Source organism: Mus musculus, chromosome 4 (assembly GCF_000001635.26).
Source record: "Mus musculus strain C57BL/6J chromosome 4, GRCm38.p6 C57BL/6J".
Classification (NCBI taxonomy): Eukaryota; Metazoa; Chordata; class Mammalia; order Rodentia; family Muridae; genus Mus; species Mus musculus.
In genome coordinates, this window is record NC_000070.6 from 137,615,703 (window position 1) to 137,635,918 (window position 20,216).

At 44.5% G+C, this 20,216-nt stretch overlaps 1 protein-coding gene across 20 annotated transcripts in view; it reads left to right on the forward strand.

Annotated features, from left to right (window-relative positions):
- The window catches only part of Usp48 (ubiquitin specific peptidase 48), a 64,418-nt gene that overhangs the window by 21,583 nt on the left and 22,619 nt on the right, over positions 1-20,216 (forward strand). For 6 of the 20 annotated variants that reach the window (XR_001784099.2, XR_001784100.2, XR_001784098.2 and 3 more), the window contains exons 10-19: positions 11-139; positions 656-805; positions 5,360-5,557; positions 7,572-7,686; positions 9,455-9,585; positions 12,472-12,543; positions 17,412-17,536; positions 17,641-17,763; positions 18,131-18,192; positions 19,196-19,306. Coding sequence is in view for 12 of the 20 variants with exons in the window: in XM_017320005.2 (XP_017175494.1) it covers positions 11-139; positions 656-805; positions 5,360-5,557; positions 7,572-7,686; positions 9,455-9,585; positions 12,472-12,543; positions 17,412-17,536; positions 17,641-17,763; positions 18,131-18,192; positions 19,196-19,306 (1,216 nt within the window). In the remaining 8 variants the exon portion in view is untranslated. Of the gene's footprint in view, positions 1-10; positions 140-655; positions 5,558-7,571; positions 7,687-9,454; positions 9,586-12,471; positions 12,544-17,411; positions 17,537-17,640; positions 17,764-18,130; positions 18,193-18,452; positions 18,545-19,195; positions 19,307-20,216 lie in introns of those variants that run through there. The other 14 variants (XR_003954885.1, XM_017320006.2, XM_017320009.2 and 11 more) reach the window with 10 other exon arrangements.

Sequence of the window (20,216 nt, forward strand, 5' to 3'; positions counted from 1 at the left end):
TTTTTCCCAGCAGAACCTTCTAAATCCCAGACCCGTAAACCCAAGTGTGGCAAAGGAACTCACTGCTCCCGAAATGCATACATGCTGGTTTATAGGCTGCAAGCCCAGGAAAAGAACCACACAATGGTTCAAGTCCCAGGTAACCATCTTGCCTGGATTGCTTTCAGGAATGCCTTAGAATTCTGTACTCCAGGTTGATTAAAGACTGTGACTGACTGTTCAGTATGGTAAATGTTACTGGAAAGTAAGCCCTGGTCACAAATTTACCAATTATCCAGCTTTTGGAATGACTGAAGCTTAGCCTATTCTATTATCCCACCCCAAAGAGAGGCAGAAAGAAGCAATTTTTAATAATGTTAAAAGGAAAAAGTAACCTAGATTAAAGTTTGGTTTTATCTTGTTCAACCTCTAGAACAAAAGAAATTGGAACAACTGGCGGTCCCATTTGTTAGAGCCATTTGCTGCTTCTGGGCATTCTGGGTGGGTCACCTGGCTTCATTGCTCCTTAGGTTTCACGTCTTCGTCCTGGAGGTCTAGTAAAAGATGAACTCTAGTGGAGGTTTCCATTACAGTATTCATCCATCTTGGATGACGTATATATCAGTGTCTTTGGAAAAGGGGATAAGGTTGTTTTTTGTGTTTGTCTTTTGAATAGCCTTTCTTCAAGAGCTGGTAGATCGTGATAATTCCAAATTCGAGGAGTGGTGTGTAGAAATGGCCGAGATGCGCAAGCAGAGTGTGGACAAAGGCAAAGCGAAGCACGAGGAGGTGAAGGAGCTGTACCAAAGGTTGCCTGCTGGAGCTGGTCTGTGAGATATTCCAGGACGACACTATTGCCATTGAATGCCTGGGGTTTTGTTCTGTGGTGTTTTTATCTTTACCTGTTGCAAAAATGTATATGAAAAACCCATTTCCTCCTCTAAGAGGCCAGCTTATTCTAAAATCATTATGCTAAGTAGGCATAGAGTATCCCATATACTTCGAAAAGGACCTTTTCAAAGTGGGAGGCTGTTAGAGAATGAAATCCTAAGTCAGCACTCTGCACTCATGACCTGTGAAGACTTTTACTGTGGGCTGGTGTGGCAGCTTAGGGAAAAAGTGCTTGCCACCAAGCCTGCCAACCTTGCGTCTGACTTTCAGGACACATGGTGGAGGAGAGCTGACCCCTCCAGGCCGCTCTCCGACCTTTGCTGGTGTGCTTCCCCTCACCACACACACACACAGAACATAAGGAAAAAGGACATTTTTACTGCCAGATGTGGTGGTCTTTAATCCCCACGGAGGCTGGCAGATCTCTCTGAGCTATAGGCAAGCCTGGTCTACATAACAAATCCCAGGCTAGCCATGGCTATGTAATTAAGCCTTGTCTCTCTTTTTTTTTTTTCCTTCTGTGAGATACAAAATGTTTCTAAAGATCTGATGGGATTGCTGTGGCTCTTTTTTAAAAGCACTTTGTTCCCTAAGAGTGGCATATATGTGTACAATTTTTAAAAAAAGATTGATTTATTTATTTTATGTATATGAGTACACTGTAGCTGTACAGATGGTTGTGAGCCTTCATGTGGCACTTCTGCTCGCTCCAGAAGAGGGCGTCAGATCTCATTACGAGTGGTTGTGAGCCACCATGTGGTTGCTGGGATTTGAACTCAGGACCTTCGGAAGAGCAGTTGGTGCTCTTATCACTGAACCATCTCACAAGCCCCATGTGTACAGTTTTTAATATGAAATGTTAAGCTAAGAGTAGGAATCTTTCTAGCTTACCTCTGGCTTAGACTTTCCACATAACCTGTTGTTCTTTTTGTGTGTTATTTGAATTTATCTTGTGCCTTCAGAGGCTGCAGTTTGTTTGACAGAGCCAACCATACTCCTTCCTAAGGAAGAGAACAATGAATGTGTCAGAACTTAAGAACATAAGTGTTCAAGCAGAATTGTACTGAGGTTTTTTTTTTGTTGTTGTTGTTGCCATTCCTAGAATAGTTTTATATCAAAGCTAACTTTCAGTCAGTAGGTCTATATGAAAAGTCTCTAGGTGTTCTCTCTGGTGACTGGTCCAGCTCAAGGACAGGGCATATTTCTCATACAGATAGGCCCTGGTTTCTACCCCAGCACCCAAAGGGGTGGGGGGGGGGAGTAATTCCAAACTGCTGCTTAATTTGACTCGGTTCCTTTGTGACTTAGTTGCTTCTTTTTTTTTTTTTAAAGATGTATTTATTTATTATATGTAAGTACACTGTAGCTGTCTTTAGACACTCCAGAAGAGGGGGGTCAGATCTTGTTACAGATGGTTGTGAGCCACCATGTGGTTGCTGGGATTTGAACTCCGGACCTTCGGAAGAGCAGTCGGGTGCTCTTACCCACTGAGCCATCTCACCAGCCCCCGACTTAGTTGCTTCTTCTTGTACTGTGTTTAAGTGCTAGAAGAGTCACTGACCTGTGCTTCCTAGGAAGTGACCCCAGGGGGCATATCACTCAGCTCACGGGCCTCTTTAAAGGAGCTGGCCCTCCTTTCTGTTCTCCCAACCAGAGTCAGTTTCTGTCCTGCACACAAGGAGAAGGACTTCTGCCCCGAGACAGCGGCATGAGGCAGTGAAGGAGAAGCGAGTGCTGGGATCTGGAGAGGCCTTGGTCATGAGCCACTCTTCATGGTGCCATGATCTATCTCCTCTATACCTTGGCCAGTCAGGAGTCTCATGTAGCAGAGATTCCTTGTTCTAAAGCCAGCATGGTTTATATTGCTTTGGTTTGCAAATCTTAGCCTTTGAACATTCTGTTGAAAGGCCACCTGCCCTAGAAATCCAAGCCTCTCCAGAAACTCCAACTCTTTTGCCTGAGTTATTTACACTCAAAAGTGCTTGACTTCTAGATAAAAGGTTATATTTTTCGTGCTGTTACTATTCAAGACTCTTTGTTGTGTTCAAAATTTACTGGGTTTTATTTTTAGTTTTTGAACCTTGCTTTAAGCTCACTTATGATTTTTGGCTTTTTTCAAGATGGTCTTAACTCTGTAGCTCAGAGTGGCCTCAAGTTCATGGCAATCCTCCTGCCTCATCCGCCTTGGTGCTAGGATTAGAGGAGAGTCCTAGACCCTGAGAGACCCATTACCACAGCTAACACTTCCTCTCCCGACCCTAGCACACTGACTCAAAAGCTGGAAACTTATTGGGTAAGGATAAGCAGGATGTTAGAGCAGGACTCAGGGCACAGCCTCTGCTTTTTCTTGCTGTTCTTAACTTTGAAGTGACCCCCCTCGCCCCATAATCCTTACATCAATTCATAATCATTTAAAATCTAAAACAGCAAACAAACTTCATTTGGAAGTTTTCAGTGGGATTCTAGTAATGGATTAGGCAGTTTGACTCGGTTGGACCCACCTGTCTTTGAGTCCCAGTATGGACCCCTCCTGATAGTGGTTAGGTTCTTTTTGTCTTTTGGGACAAGGTCTCACCCTAACTCAAACTGGTCTGTAACTCACCATGTAGCCTCTGACAGTCTCAAACATAGTGAGCCTCTAGCTTCAGTCCCCTGAGCTGAGCATCTTAAAATAGCCAAGTTCATTTGGTTTATTATTATTATCATCACCATCATCATCATCAATAGAAGGTATTGTCCTCTGTTCACTTCCCCCTGAGCTGGAAAAACAGGACACCCGGAGAATTAGTCCTTAAATGGGACCTTGTATCAACCTGCCTACCTTGAAAAACTTAATATTAAATATTACTCAAAACTTTACTCTTGGATTTTGTATCAGAAAGTAGCAGCATCTTGGAAACTATTTCTCTTGGATATGGGTCACCCTGGTACCCCATTCTTTTGATACCTAGCCTAAACCTGATGAACAGCCCAAAATTGGGTAGACATTTTGAGTATAATTGAGCTATGATCTGATTTGGGGGTTCAGGGCGAGACTAATACTGTGAATTGAACATGGGGGCAGCACACATTCAAAGGTATCACTATCCCTCTGGGCTGTGCTCACAAAGACACGTGTGTTATAGTTTTGCTTTCTCACTTATTTATTGGTCATGCTGGGAATTTGACCCAGGGCTTCCTTGTGTTAGACAAGTAGTCTGCCATTGAACTACAGCCCTAGCCCTTGCTGTGTTGATATCTTGTACGATGCCCTGACATTTTACCTGTTCCATGTCTTATGGTCTCCTCTTATATATATATATTGTTTGGATGTATAATTAACTTTTCTATATCTCTTTTCTTCCAAAAAGCTCAAAATGCTTCACATATCTTATCTTTTACACTCAGCAACATCTCTGTGAGGTAGGTAGAAGGCAGGTATTATTACCTTCATTTTGCAAATTACAGATCTGAAGCATAGAGAGTTTGAGGGACTTGCTCACGCTCAGGTTGGATTAGACATTGGTCTTACCTCGTCTGTAACTACTGTGCGCTGATCAGATGGCTATCCAGTTTCAGTGCAAAAATGCATATGACACTTCCAATTTTTTGTTATTGTTGTCAAAACATTGAAATGTTTTACACTAAAATTCAGTGGGAGCTAGCTTTCTGTATGAGACTCTGGAGAGAGTAAAGCTGCTCGGAGCGAGCTTTGCAGCAAGCTCTGCCCTCACATCTCGCCAGAAGTAGCACTCAGTACAGATTCATGAAATCAACCTCTGTATGTTTTCTCCTATGTTTTATGCTGGGACTCACTGGAGATTTTGTAAGTAATCAAAGCTGTCCCTTTATTTTTAGCTTTGCCTTTTGTGGAAATTTGAGACTCCCTCTCCCCAAATTAAAATTCACTTTGAGATAGCTGATGTTCTTAATTTCTGAACTTCAGATTTATTATTAATTCTGTTCTAGTGTACTACATCCTAGAACTCATCTTAAATATGTTATTTTCTTGAAATAAATAATGAAATGAAAGATCATAAAGATTTTGGGAAAGTCATACTTTTCCTTAATCAGCCCCAGCTTCCCCTTGGATGCAGGAAAGTTGAGTGTTGGAGTGAGTGTGAAGTGTGGTCCTAGCTGCTCATTTTAGTTTTCAGATGTGTATCACATACTCCCGAGAAGTGGTGATCTTTCCGTTCAGCATACGGTGTCCTCATGGAAGCTCTGCTGTGCTCTCAAGCAAGGCACTTCTTTCTCTCTGTGGATGCCTCTTGTAGAATGTGGCTAATAATACCCGCCGATCCCATAGGGCTCTGCAGATGTGTTTCCACGCACAACTGGGCCTCACAGGAGTGCTAGCTGACACATCAGACACCTCCCAGCATGTCTTCTGATCCTGCTGACTTTGAACAAAGCGTGGACTGTCTTTTGAGGACAATGCCTTGTATCAGTCAGTCAGTCAGTCAAAACCTGTAGTTACATGGTCTGTTCCCATTCCTTTCTCCCCCAGAGCCCTATGAGTTTGTCTCTCTTGAATGGCTGCAGAAGTGGTTGGACGAGTCAACACCCACCAAACCGATTGATAATAATGCTTGCCTGTGTTCCCACGACAAGCTTCATCCTGATAAAATATCAATTATGAAGAGAATATCGGAATATGCGGCTAACATTTTCTATAGTCGATATGGAGGAGGTCCAAGACTAACTGGTAAGTCGGGTTGTCTGCTCTGCTTGTAGAGTGATGACTAGACTTTGCAGAATGGATTTGCTAAGTGGAACAGACGCGAAGCTTAGGCTGCTGAGGGAGGACAGTCAAAACGAATTCCCTTAGAGAGGCTCGTCCGCAGTAGCTTGCCAGCTTAAACGATAATCTCAGCAGCCCTGAGACTCCGTTTGCTTCAGTCCAGTCTTGTTTTTGTAGGGTTAGGATATTATTTCTTAGTTTATAAGCATTTTTAATTCTCCCTTGAATGTATAGAGGGGTATATATCAATAGCCAATCTGTTTAGTTCTGGCTTCTTCCTAAAGATATTTTCTATTCATTATATTTAAATTCTTTATTTGTTTTATGTATCTGAGTATTTTGTCAGCCTGTGTATGTGTGCTCTGTGCCCCTAGCTTGCTTGCTTCTCTCTCAAAGGTTTGTTTGCTTGTGTGTATGTGTGTGTGTGTATGTATGTATGTATGTATGTATGTATGTATGTATGTATGTATGTATGTATGTGAGTATGCTGTAGTTGTATAGATAGATGTTTGTAAGCCTTCATGTGGTTGTTGGGAATTGAATTTTAGGTCCTCTGCTTGCTCCTGTTGACCTCACTTGCTCAGTTCCTGCTTGTTCCGGCCCAAAGATTGATTGATTGATTTTGGTTTTTTGAGACTGGGTTTCTCTGTGCAGCCTTGGCTGTCCTGGAAATCACTTTGTAGACCAGACTGGCCTCGAACTCAGAACTCTGCCTCCCAAGTGCTGAGATTAAAGGTGTGCGCCACCACCGCCCTACTCCAAAGATTTATTTATTATTATACATAGATACACTGTAGCTGTCTTCAGACGCACCAGAAGAGGACATCAGATCCCATTACAGATGGTTGTGAGTCACCATGTGGTTGCTGGGATTTGAACTCAGGACCTTTGGAAGAGCATTCAGTGCTTGTACCCGCTGAGCCAGCTCTCTAGCCCTATAGCTTTCTTTTTGATGAGTGGGCAACATGAAACCCTGATAATCTATGATGGCTCAGGGAATCCCATGACCTTCATGGAGTTCCTCTTTCCTGAAGTCAGGTGCTAATTTTGTCTATGCACAGCCTATTAAATGCTATAGGCCTGTCTGTATATAGGACTCTGCATTCTAAATTACTCATTCAAAATTAATAAACTATGCAATCAGTGGAAAGCTCTTTTTTTTTTTAAACCTTATTTTTAGGAATGTTTACGTGTATGTCTATACACCGTGTACGTGTGTGGTGCCAAGGAGAAGCAGGTGAGAAGATGGCATCAGACCTCCTGGAACTTGACTTAGGAAGAATTGAACCTGGGTCCTTTTCAAAAACAAATGCTCAGTGCTTTTGTTTTTGAGAGAGTGCTGTGCCATCTCTCCAGCCCCTGCAGTGAATCACATTTCAGGACCAATGTGCTGGTCAGAAGTGAAAGTATTTGCCCCAATTCCTGCTGACCTGGGCACTTCCTAGGATCCCCATGATGGAAAAAAAACAGATTCTGTGTGGTCTTTTAAGTGTGCACCTGTGCACTGTGACACATGCACTCACGCCCATTATACACCCATGGTAATGATAAATGAAACTTAAACACTTACGGAATTACACTGCATGTGATTCCTAGACTGTCTGTGCTCCTGTGTCCTCTCTTCATTGTTGTGTACTTGGAAGGAAGGTCATGTCTGCATGAAGACCATGACATGATTAGAGGTCAGATGTGTTGACTCTTCCTGCTCCGGCCAGCCATTTGGTTCCAACTGCCTCGGCCATGTGGTACATCGGGCTTTAACACCGTGAATTACAGCTGATAAACACTATCTCTTCCTTGTATAGAACTGTTCCTGTTCGAGAACCTAAGTCAGCAAAACTCGGATACAGATGGATTGTGCTGTAAAAATTTGTGCTTTGTGTTTAAAATTCTTGTGTACTTTGTTCAATACAAAAAGCATTCTCATAGGCAGGCAGTGTGAGAATGACGGCGTTTGTTTCTGATACCTTGTCTCTAGTGAAAGCCCTTTGTAAGGACTGCGTCGTGGAACGCTGCCGTGTCCTGCGCCTGAAGAATCAGCTGAATGAAGATTACAAAGCTGTCAACAATTTGCTGAAATCGACAATGAAGGGGTATGTTCCAGCATTGCCTCCGAGTTGCCAGGCTGTTTGCAGGCAGCTGCTGACACATTCTGAGACCAGAGCTGGCTGTTAGAAAGTGGAAGGTAGAGAGCAGGGCTGTTGAGCTGAAGCTTGTGCGGTGAGTGCGGCTCACGTCTCTGTTCCTAGCACTTTAGAGGCTGAGGCAGGAGGGCAGCCTGCACTACATAAGTGAGGGTCCTTTAAACTGCTTTTACATTCGTTTATTTTATGTGTTAGTGGATATGTGTGCGTGGGTCATGGAACACGTGTCATGGATCATACACATTTCTACAACGTGAAAGAGGACAACCATGTGGTTCCTAGGGATTGAACTCAGGGGCCTGCTTTATTTATTTGGTAGCAAGTGCCTTTACTGCTGAGCCCAGGACTCTGATGAAAGAGCACATTTTCCTTGGATTTTCTGTGGCCCTGTGGATAATGAATGAGCTTGCCTTGCTAATGTGAAGATAAGTTGAAACCCTTAATACCTACATACAGAGTTATAGTAATTCCAGGACACAGGCGTGAGGGGTTCCTGGGACAAACTGGTGCCAGTGAGCTCCAGGTACAGAAACCCTCCTTCAGTAAATAAAGAGGAGCACCCCCAACACAACTCTGTACCTCCAGGCACACGCATGTGTCCATCCTGTACCCCACAGATTTCAACACCCACCACACAAACATTTTAAGCTAAATTAGAAACTTGATTTTCGCCGGGCATGGTGGTGCACTCCTTTAATCCCATCACTTGGGAGGCAGAGGCAGGCGGATTTCTGAGTTCCAGGCCAGCCTGGTCTACAAAGTGAGTTCCAGGACAGCCAGGTTATACAGAGAAACCCTGTCTCAAAAAACAAAAAACAAAACAACAACAACAAAAAACTTGTTTTTCTGTGTTTGCCTGCATGATTTTCTGTGCCGCACATGCATGGCTGTTGCCCACCGAGGCTACCAGAGGACATTGGATCTCTGCGGACTAGAGAGTACAGGAAGTTGTGAGCCACCACATGGGTTCTGTGAATCAACCTTGCGTCCTCTGAAAGAGCAGCTAGTCTCCCCAGCATTTAACCTAGGAGTTCTTAAAAATGAATTTCTGGAGTGTTTACTCTTTTTTTTTGAGGGGGGGGGTTGTTGTTGTTGTTTTTAAGTGAGCCAGGCACGGCCTTCACTTTGTTAGAAAGGAAGCAAGAGAGGTCTCTGCCTGACTATGTGACTTGGTGTTCAGGTCTGGAGGTCCAGGGAAGGGTATGTGGGGAAAGCATCCCAGCAGGCCTGGGCAGGCAGTGTCCCATTCCCTCAGCGAGGATGATGTGGAGTTGAAAGGCGGAGCTAAGTGGGGCATCCTCAGGAAACACAGTATTGGAAGTATGCTGACCCCCAACTCTAGAGCACTTGCCACTCAACCAAAGAGTCGTTCAGTGATAGTATTTGCTGTGCTCACGTTAAGAATATCTGTGCCGATGTAAAGGTACCGCTGTGTGTGCTGAAAATGATCAAATTGAAGGTCGGATGTGATTGGCCTGGCTGTTTTTTTGATGCATGTGAAAGAGGGCAAGCTTTAGAGTGGAAGTAGCACCTGCAGTTCAGGAGTGACGTGGAAATGGCTCACGTCAGCAATTGGATTAAACACAGTTGTGTGCTCAGTAATTGATTTGAATGTTTGTAATTCGTTTTAGTTGTGTTCTTGAGGGGGCAGACAAAAAAGGAGGGAACATTGGGAATCACCCACCTACTAGGGTTTAACGCTCTTTCTTTTCCATAGCAGTGATGGATTTTGGGTAGGAAAGTCTTCCTTGCGTAGCTGGCGCCAGCTGGCTCTTGAACAACTAGATGAGCAAGATGGTGAGGCGGAGCAAAGCAACGGGAAGATAAACGGGAGCACCTTCAATAAAGGTGATGGGGTGTTCCGTGCTTCCAGAGGTAGAACCCTTACAGTGTGTGTGTATGGGGTGGGGGTGGGGTCGCTGTCCACAGGGTTCCTCCCTCCACCCCAGCTGCTACTGTGGTTGCTCTGCAGATTGGTGTCCCTGGCTTTTTCTTGAATGTGGGGATTCATGCGTGCTTAGAGTTGGAGTGTCTCAGTGGCAAAGCTGCACTGTGGTCCCCTTCTCCCATGTCCCCACCAGTTTGGTGCAGCTGATGAGAAGCTGTGCTGTGCTCCGCTTGCTCATGGTCTATGTGGGCAACACTAGACCAGGGCCCTTTGCTCTTTATTTTCTGTAAAATTGCCCAGATAAAAGTTTATGTCCATGTGTGTTAAAAAAGCATTCATTCATTATGGGGGCAAAAATAATATCATGCTCAAGCTTTTAGTATTCTACTCACAGACTCGGCAGGGCCTGGGCGCTTCCCTTACAGCCTTAAGCTCTGGGCTCTTGCTAACCTAGCTAGCCACATGCAGAGTTCACATTTCTGTTCCAGCCTCAAGGGTGGGGATTCAATTCCAGAAGACTTTCATGCACTTGAGCCCCACAGTTTGACTCAGGAGACCAGCCATTCAGCAGTGTGATCTCTGCACCCTGCCCCAAGAAGGGCAGGATTTGGACAGCTTATTGCTTGTCCATTCTTTGACTAAGCCCTGCTTTTAGTCAGGAAATCATGTTATGCTAAATCTAGCAGTGAACAGATACCAAAGGAAATTAAGGCATTTAGAGTGACTTTTAGGTCTCAAATGGAGATTGTGGTTGTCTGTTACTAATTTTTTTCTTGATATTTTTATTTTATTTTAATTAGATATTTTCTTTATTTACATTTCAAATGCTATCCCTTTTCCTCGTTTCCCCTCCAAAAATCTCCTAAGTCCTCCCCTCTCCCCCTGCTCACCAACCCACGCACTCCCACTTCCTGACCCTTCATTCCCCTTCACAGGACCAAAGGGCCTCTCCTCCCATTGATGACCAACTAGGCCACCCTCTGCTACATATGTAGCTAGAGCCATGAGTCCCACCATGTGTTTTCTTTGATTGGTGGTTTAATCCCAGGGAGCTCTGGGGTTACGGGCTAGTTCATATTGTTGTTCCTCCTATGAGGCTGCAAACCCCTTCAGCTCCTTGGGTCCTTTCTCTAGCTCCTTCATGGGGACCTTGTGCTCTGTCCAATATCCATTGACTGTGAGCATCCACTTCTGTATTTGTCAGGCACTGTCTATTACTAATTTTGAGGTTAGTTGTACTCAGGAATGGTTAGTGACTTGTGAACAGTTATTTTTCCCCAGATTTTTGTTATTTTATGATACCGGGCTCAGAACCCAGGGCCTCCCACGAGCTAGGCAAGAGCACTGTCTCTGCACTGACAGTTCAGTGGACTTAGTGTCAACTACTCATATACATACATGTATGTTTATTTTTATTTTTTTATTATTTTAGTTTTTTAAGCTCTGTTGAAGTCATTTATTTTCTACACTAAACATTACCCTCCCCCTTTTACTTTTTTTTTTTTTTTAAACAGATTAAGGTCTCCTGTATCCTAGGCTGCTCCCAAAACTCTATAGCTGAGGATGGCCTTCACCTTCTGCCCTTCCTTCCTTCCTTCCTTCCTTCCTTCCTTCCTTCCTTCCTTCCTTCCTTCCTTCCTTCCTTCCTTCCTTCCTTCCTTCCTTCCTCTTCCCCACCCCACCTAGCTATATGTGTTAGTCCTGCTCAGAGGCAGGGTGTTGCACTTACAGTGTAGCACAGGTGAGTCTGGAGCTTGGCATCTTCCTGCCTTGCTCACTGCTGCAGTTACAAGTGCGCAGTGCACCTTCCTGAGCACACAGCCCAGGCTGTCATGAACTTACAGTCTTCCTGCCTCTACCTCCCATACACTGAGGTTATCGGTGTGTGCCTCCACACTTGGCAATAAATGCTTTGATGTAGCTTTAGTGTGTTAATATTGTCTCCTGTCTTAACCTGGAAAGCCCTTGAATAACTAGTCTAGTTTCCAAATGTTAAAGAGTTCTTCCTTTGATTCATTTCCAGGGTCTAGAATTACATATAGTGACAGTGCAGACAAGCAAAGACAAGCAGGTATTGACTGTAATGAGACTTCTTAAACATCAACGTGTGTCTCATGTAAGGTTTCTGTTCAGAGAGGGTGGTGAGACAAATGACAAATGACACACACGTGATACTTCTTAGAGCTCGTGGGATGTGTAAATAAATATTCACATTTAGAAAAAGCAAATTTTATTGGCTTATTATAATTTTATTTATTCATTCATTCATTTTGAGACGAGGTTTCTCTGTGCCCTGGTTGTCCTAGAACTCTGCTTTATAGATCAAGCTGGCCTTGAACTCCTGGGTGAGATCCAACTGCCTCTGCTTACTGAGTGCTGGTATTAAAGGGGCATGTCACCACTCTTCTCTTCTCTCCTCTCCCTCTCCCTCTCCCTCTCCCTCTCCCTCTCCCTCTCCCTCTCCTCTTCTCTATTGACATTCAGGGTTTCTGTGTGTAGCCCCGGGTGTCTTGGAACTCATTGTAGACCAGGTTGGCCTCAACTCTTTTCTTTTTTCAGTAAAGTCACAGGACAGTTCCTCCCCCTAAAGTTCTGATCTTTCTTTGTTCATTGTCCCCAGTGTTGGGATCACAGCAGGCTTCTTTCATAACTCTTCAAAATCATTAGCTGTCATTGATTGAGGTTTTCCCTTCTAAGGGAAGGAAAAGCAGCCCTCCCTTCCCCGCACAGCTGTGCAGGCCGCCGCCGTGGGGTCTGATTTTAGAGTGATCTCAAGTTTCCTTTAAGCTGCTTTGACCTGTGAACCACACCAGCCAGACCAGTAACTCTCTGTTCCTTTTGATTAGATGAATCAAAGGAAGAAAAGAAAGAAGAGGAGGAGGAATTAAATTTTAATGAAGACATTCTGTGTCCTCATGGTAAGCCCGAAGCTTGAGTCTGTTGTCAGTTTTGCATCAGCTCGACAGGTCTTGTTCTACACGTCCACTGAGGTTGTAACCCTAATGGTTTGTTTAGATTTTTAAGTTAGAGTTTTGTCATATATATAGTCCTGTACCTCCCACGTGCTGGGGTCACAGGTATGGGTCAGAACACCTTCCTGAAAGTTCTTTATCGAATATTTGGGAACTTAACAATAGCTCTCACAATGCCAGTCTGAAGTCCAAATGCATTTTTCTGTTAGGTAGGTTTTACCCCACTGTTGTAGGAGTCAGTGTGGGTCGTGGGAAGTGTCGCTGCTCAGTGCTGTCTCTGTTCACTACAGAGCCTGAGCTCTGGAAGTTAAGCACACTTGTGGGGGCTTAGGGCTGCTGTTGCTTTCCTTTCCTTCTTTGGGAAGTACAGAGCTGGTTTCACTGCTGAACTGCGTGCAGGAAGAGGGCTCAGCAAACCTGCGTTCAGTGTAGAACTTACTTCAGCCATTTCTGTTCTATCTTGTGTCCCCATCCTCAGGGCAGAGGATGAGTCGTGTCAGCCTTGTGGCTTAGGTTTTATGTGTGTGGTTAGAAGGGACGTTGATTATAGGACAGAGGCTGACAATTAACCATCTGGTAGATTAAGGGTGATATGTCCTTTTCTGCTCGTTCATGGCTCATTCTTTGTAGTCTAAGCTTACACCGAACTTGGGGAGCATCTATGTCAGTTTTTACAGAGCTGGATTCAGGTGTGTGATGTGTCTGAAGGGCTTGCAGGGGAACCTCTTTTGCTGGGTGTGGTGGAGCAACCCTCTAATCCCAGCACTCAGGTGGCAGTCAGCTGAATGGTGATCTCTATTAGATGCAGACCATCCTGGTCTACACAGAGATTCCTAAACTAACCAAGGCAGTACCATAGGTTGTCAAATCAAATCTTTTTTGAAACTGAGCTCTGGCTCAGTTTCAAGCTTAAATTAATCCCCTTGCCTCAGTCTTCTAAGTGTACAACGCTGGTTAAGATTGAGTTTTTGAATCTCATTTTAACCTCTATGTCCTTTGCCATGCCTGTAGCATAGTAGATCTGTTTTTAGAAAATCTTTTCAACACACATCTCTGTATGAGTGAGTGTGTATGAGCACAGGTGTCTGCCGAGGCCAGAGGCATTGCAGCCCTTGGAACTGGCTAGGCTGGAAATCAAGCTCCAGTCCTCTGCAGAAATAGTATGTTCTTAAGCTTCCGGTAAGGGGCATGATTCCATGCAGGGCTTAGGTCGTCTTCCCCTTCAGCTTTTACATGATTCACAGGGGTTGGACTCCGGTTTGGCAGGCTTCCATGTATGGCGGGCGTCTTTTCTGCCGAGCTGTCTTGCCTGTCTCTTTGGTTCCTTCTTAAGAGACTTTTGCCAACTTAGAGTAATTTTTCTTGTGTGGTGTACATGTATATGTGGGTATACTTCTGTGTGTGATATGTCTATAAATGAATGCACATGTAGTAGGAACCAGAGGACAACCATGGGCATCTTTCACTTTTATTAAAAGTGGCTGCTGGAGAGATGGCTCTGCAGTTAAGAGCACTTGCTTTTGCAGAGAGATACAGGCTTGGTTCCAGTCACTCACATGGTTGCTGGAAATGCTTTAGAACTCTCTGTGACTCCAGTTCTAAAGGTCCCAGTGATCACTTCTTGCTTTCATGGGCAACAACCACACATGCGTTGCACAAATATACATGCGGGCAAAACACCATGCACATAAAATAAAAGTCGGTCTTAAAATAGAGATGCTTGGGCTGGCGAGATGGCTTAGCAGGTAAGAGCACTGACTGCTCTTCCTAAGGTCCTGAGTTCAAATCCCAGCAACCACATGGTGGCTCACAACCACCTGTAATGGGATCTGATCCCCTCTTCTGTGCATCTGAAGTCAGCTACAGTGTACTTATGTACAATAATAAATAAATCTTTTTTTTTTAATAGAGATGCTTTCTCTTTTTTTAAAAGTCTTTACTGTTGTGCTAGGCTGTCTGGCTAGCTAGTTCAAGCAGATCTCTGCGTCCCCTGTGCTGTGGTTGCAGTGTGTGACATCACTCCCAGGCTCTGTTTTACATAGGCTCTGGGAACAGCTTAGTCAGCAAATCCTTGATGAAGTGAGCTATTTCCCTGATGACCCCCTCGAAGCTTTAAGTGTTTTGTAGATGCCAGTTCTTCTTTGTAGTCTTCATATAGAGTATTCAGGTCAGTCATGGCTACATGATTGAGACAAAGAAGAGGAACAAATGATATTGATTGACCACTGAGAAAAATTGAGTTTTAAAGGGTCCATTTTGGTGGCTGGAACTTGAGCTCGGTGGGGGAGGAGCACCTCGAGGTTGTGGTGTGTGCTGCTGAGCTGGCAGTGGTGCTAACTCTATTGGAAGGGTTGACTAGAATTATCCTTTCTGATTTTTATCAAGTGCTGTGTTTTGTGTTTAATGTGTATGGGTGTTTTGCCTGGATGTGCACTACATGTGAGCATCATTGTTTATGCTAGAAGGGAACCTTGGATCTTCTGGAATTCATTACAGATAGTTGTGAGATGCTTTGTGAGTGGTGGAAACTGAACCTGGGTCATTTGCAAGAGCAACAAGGGCTCTTATCCACTGAACTAGCTCTAGCCCCATTGAATCATTCTTATCTTTTTTAAAAAAATTTATGTACTTATTTCATATATATGGGTACACTGTAGCTGTTTTCAGACACACCAGAAGAGGGCATCAGATCCCATTACAGATGGTTGGGAGCCACCATGTGGTTGCTGGGAATTGAACTCAGGACCTCTGGAAGAGCAGTCAGTGCTCTTAACCTCTGAGCCATCTCTCTAGCCCCTGGACTGTATCTCCAATTTTTTCTTAATTTTGGGGTGAGGGGGTGCTATCCTAATGTAAAAACAATAATTAAGGAAGTGGTTCTCTCCTGCCTCTTTACATAGTTCCCTGGGACTTAATTTTTTAAATTTTTTTTCCTTTGGTTTTTTTTTTTTTTTTTTTTAAGACAGGGTTTCTCTGTGTAGCCCTGGCTGTCCTGGAACTCACTTTGTAGATCAGGCTGGCCTCAAACTTAGAAATCCACCTGCCTCTGCCTCTCAAGTCCTGGGATTAAAGGGGTGAGCCACCACCGCCCAGCCCCTGGGACTGAATTTAAAGGTCAGTCTATCGCAGCACATGCCTAGTCCGCTGAGCCATTTCCTCAGCCCAGTAAATGTTAACATTGCCATCGGACTCCTTTGCTTATTTGCAACATGCAGTTGTTTGTGGAATGTGGACAGCCATTGAGTTCCCATCCCACCCAGTATCTTCCCAGGTGAAATTATCCTCCTGCCTCACTCTCCAAAAGCCAAAATTGAATCCTGTCCATTGTTTTCTAAGCCTGGAAGATATTTTATTTTTCTGTTTTTCCCTGTGCCTATTCTCTGGACCTTTCCAGAACTTTCTTGTTGTTGCTGACACTCTGAGGTACAGGAGAGGGTTGTTCAGGCCCTGAGCCAGGAGGAGGGAGGAGGGCTGAGTTGGAGGGGGGACTGCAGGAGAGGGAGGGATTGCTTGTGTCCTTTTTGTGCTTTGTAGCACTGGCTGACCTTGAACGTTTGGCCTCCTCAAGGTCCAGCAACAACAGCATATTGTACTCTTCCAGGCGTCCACCACCACCACACGAGCTTACCATAGCCTTTCCTTGAGATTATTCAGAGGTCCAGAAAGGGGGGGGGGCAGAATTAACTCAAGATAACATTTTGTGTTATTAGAATGTATTGGGCATGGCAAAGACAGCCTTGTTAAGCCAGGTGCTAGGCTGCCTCTGGTAAATTCACCTTTTTACTCTGAAACGTGGCTGTATTGCTTGTTAACAAACACATCTGTAGCTTCCTGGCCAGTGGACATGGAGTGAACTAACATGTGGGTGTCTGAGCCTGATTCACTCTTGTTTTGCTTTGGAATACCTGAAAATAACACCTGGCTGCAGGGGATTTAACAGTAATCTGAGCACTTTGAGATTACTGTGGTTCTCATCTCACCGGAGTAGTCTTCTTTTGTCTTAGTGCTTACTGGGTGGGGCGGCCCACATCTGTTGTCTCAGCATATAGGAAGTTAAAGTCCTGTAACATAGTTTCATAGAAAGCCAAGATGGGCTGGAGAGGTGGCTCAGTTTTTGAGAATTCTAGATGCTCTTCCAAGGGATCTGAAGCCTTCTTCTGACCTCTGTTTGCATTAGTCACCTATGTAGTGGACAGACAGACAGGCAGGCAGGCAGGCAAAGCTTTCACACACTTAAATAAAACAAAACAACAAAAAAATCAGGAAAACCAGAACCAATTTGGAGGTTGAATGGCAAGGACTCAGATGAGTCAAGACATTGCTTTAAAGAGCAGACCAAGGTCCACACAGCCTTGTGCACTGCTTCAGTGCTTTTAGGATTCAAGCAGAGTCTTCAGGGGATGTCAGGAATTTTATGTGTGGCCCGAGATAAAATGCTGCCCAAACTCAGATCCTAGGGTGGGTGGAACCTAACTACGATGACATTAAACACTGAGTGTATACGGTGGCCTGTCTGTACTCATGCTGGCACTGCAGCTGGAGCCCGTGATGACACTCACACATGAACTAAAGAGAGCGCCCACAGACTGCATCAGGATAGGGACTGATGACCAGTGATGTAGTTCCGGGAGCAAGTGCTTATGATGTAGCCTCAGCCACCTAAGCTACTCTCCAGGGCCCACACAGTGGAAGGACAGAACCCTGCCGTGGTCCTCTGACCTGCACACAGGTGCTGAGGCACCGCACACAGAAGTAATAGATGTTGACTTCTTTCATCTCTGCTTTTTAAATACATTTCTTCTCTTTTAATTTAGGAGAGTTAAGCATATCTGAAAATGAAAGAAGGCTGGTTTCTCAGGAGGCTTGGAGCAAGCTGCAGCAGTACTTCCCAAAGGCTCCCGAGTTCCCAAGTTACAGAGAGTGCTGCTCGCAGTGCAAGGTGCGTAGCTCTAATGTCTGAGGGAAGGAAAGGTTTGCCCCTCCCTGGGGTGGGGGGGTGCCTGTGACCAGTGCGGGTCGGCTGACGGCTTCCATCTTTTTCAGATACTAGAACGAGAAGGTGAAGAAAACGAAGCCTTGCATAAGATGATAGCAAACGAGCAGAAGACCTCACTTCCAAACTTGTTCCAGGACAAAAACAGACCATGTCTCAGTAACTGGCCAGAGGTACTGATTGCCCGCAGCTTTAAAGGCCTCTGCAGATTTTTGTGAGGTCAACCTGGCCTTCTTCTCCTTCTTCCTCACTTCCTTCTCTCATCGGGAGGCACACCAGCTCACTAGTTCCATTTTATTGCACAACCTGAATATAACAAGGGGTTTGTGATGTAATACTGTGGTTCACAATAGCTCATGGCTGTGACCTGGGTGGTGTGGGTGGCTGGAGGTACATGATCACTGTGGGTTTGAGGACAACCTGGGCCAGCTGGCCGGTTCCAGGCCAAGTTGAATTTGAAAGAGAGAATTGCCTTGAAAATTGACAGGGGTGTTGGGGGAGTGGCTTGAAGCTAACATTCTGTTTGTGCTTTGTCCCCAGGACACGGATGCTCTCTATATTGTGTCGCACTTCTTTTTAGATGAATGGCGGAAATTTGTTAGGTAGAAATTAGAAATTTCTTTTTGTTAATTTTTGTGGGTTGACTCTGCTATTTATTTTAAAACTCAATGAATTCTATTTAACAGTGCATTCTTGGTTATTTTACCTGGAATACATAGAAGATCTTTCTTTTCTAATAAGTTATACGACTAAACCCAAAGCAAAAATTTAGTAATATCCATTTATACATATCTCTAGTTTAAAATTATTATTTTTGTAAAAATGTGGAGTCAAGTGTAGTGTTGCATGCTTTTAACCTCAGCACTCAAGAGGCAGAGGCAGGTGGATCTCTGTGAGTTCGAGGACAGTCTGGTCTACATAGTGAGCTTCAGGACAGCCAAAGCCACACACAGAGTAAGACCCTGTATCAAAAAACAAAATGAATAAATACATGAGTAAAATGTTGCAGATTGTGAAGGTAGATGACTTAGCGGTTAGAAGGTCAGATGGTGTGAACTTTTGAATTTGCATGCACACAGAGCCTCAGCTGTAATTCTGCACTCAAAGGCAGAGCCTGGGAGCCTCCCTAACCAGCTGCCTGGTTGACTTGCCCAGCTAGGTGAGCTCTGGATTAGCTGAGAGGCTAAGAGGGAAATTGATGAAGACTCCTGATGTCAGCATTGGTTTGTCACACACATGTGATGGGTACCAACCAGGTATACATATGTGAACATGCATGCACATACTCCTTCTCCACCCCTTCTCTCACACACGTACACCAAGAAAACATTTCAAATTAAAGTTGTTTGAGTGTGGTGGCAAACAAATCCCAGCCCTTGGGAGGCAGACGCAGGCAAATCTCTTACGATTTTGAGGTAGGCCTGGTCTTGTCTACATTCATAGTTCCAGGATAGCCAAAATGGCATAGTGCGACCCTGTCTCAAAACAAATACCACAATAAATGGGTGGGGGTGGGTGGGTAGGCAGGTAGGCAGGCAGACAGACAGACACACAGACCTCTTCATGCAGCAGTAAGGTTGCATTTATTCTCTCTTGTTTGAATAGAAAGCCTGCAAGGTCTGCTCCTGTGTCGTCAATTGGGAATGCTGCCCTTCTGTGTCCACATGGAGGACTCATGTTTACATTTCCTTCCCTCACCAAAGAAGACTCGAAACTGTGAGTGTCTTCTCTTCTCGTTTCCTGTGGCCAGGGGATTTCCATTAGGAATGCGCTCACTGAGTTACTTCTAGATAAGGCTGTGGACCTGTGTTTTTAAAAGGAAATGGCTGGTTCAGGCTACCTTCTCACTGTCAACCAGGTGTCTGGGGTTTCTTTCTTTTTTTTTTTTTTTTTTTTTTTGATTTTTTTCGAGACAGGGTTTCTCTGTGTAGCCTTGGCTGTCCTGGAACTCACTCTGTAGACCAGGCTGACCTCGAACTCAGAAATCCGCCTGCCTCCGGCTCCCAAATGCTGGGATTAAAGGCGTGCGCCACCACTGCCCGGCCTGGATTTTCTTTTACTGGTGCCCAGCGGACTGTCGCTAGGTTAGCATCATTACCACTCACATAGTCAGCGTAGTCCTTGGTTGCATTAGGTTTGTGCAGAAGGAATTGCATGCAGTTTCTTCAGACTGATTTTTAAATCATAAAGAAGCTCAAATATCTTTATTAATCAAAATAGGAACCATTACAAACAGCATTTTTGCAGATGAGGAGTAAGTTTATTTCTGTAGTTTAAAACTCTGTGCTCAGGGGCTGGTGAGATGGCTCAGTGGGTAAGAGCACCCGACTGCTCTTCCGAAGGTCCAGAGTTCAAATCCCAGCAACCACATGGTGGCTCACAACCATCTGTAATGAGATCTGACGCCCTCTTCTGGCGTGTCTGAAGACAGCTACAGTGTACTTACATATGATAAAAAAAAAATTTGTAAAACTCTGTGCTCCAGTATTTAGCAGATTCTTGGAAAGCATTTTCAGTATCCTGCAGGTAATGGAAGCATTTTTTCTGTGATAAAAGTCAGTATTCTTAAAGGGGTGGGAAGTTGGCTGGCAAAAAGTCAGTATTCTTAAAGGGGTGGGAAGTTGGC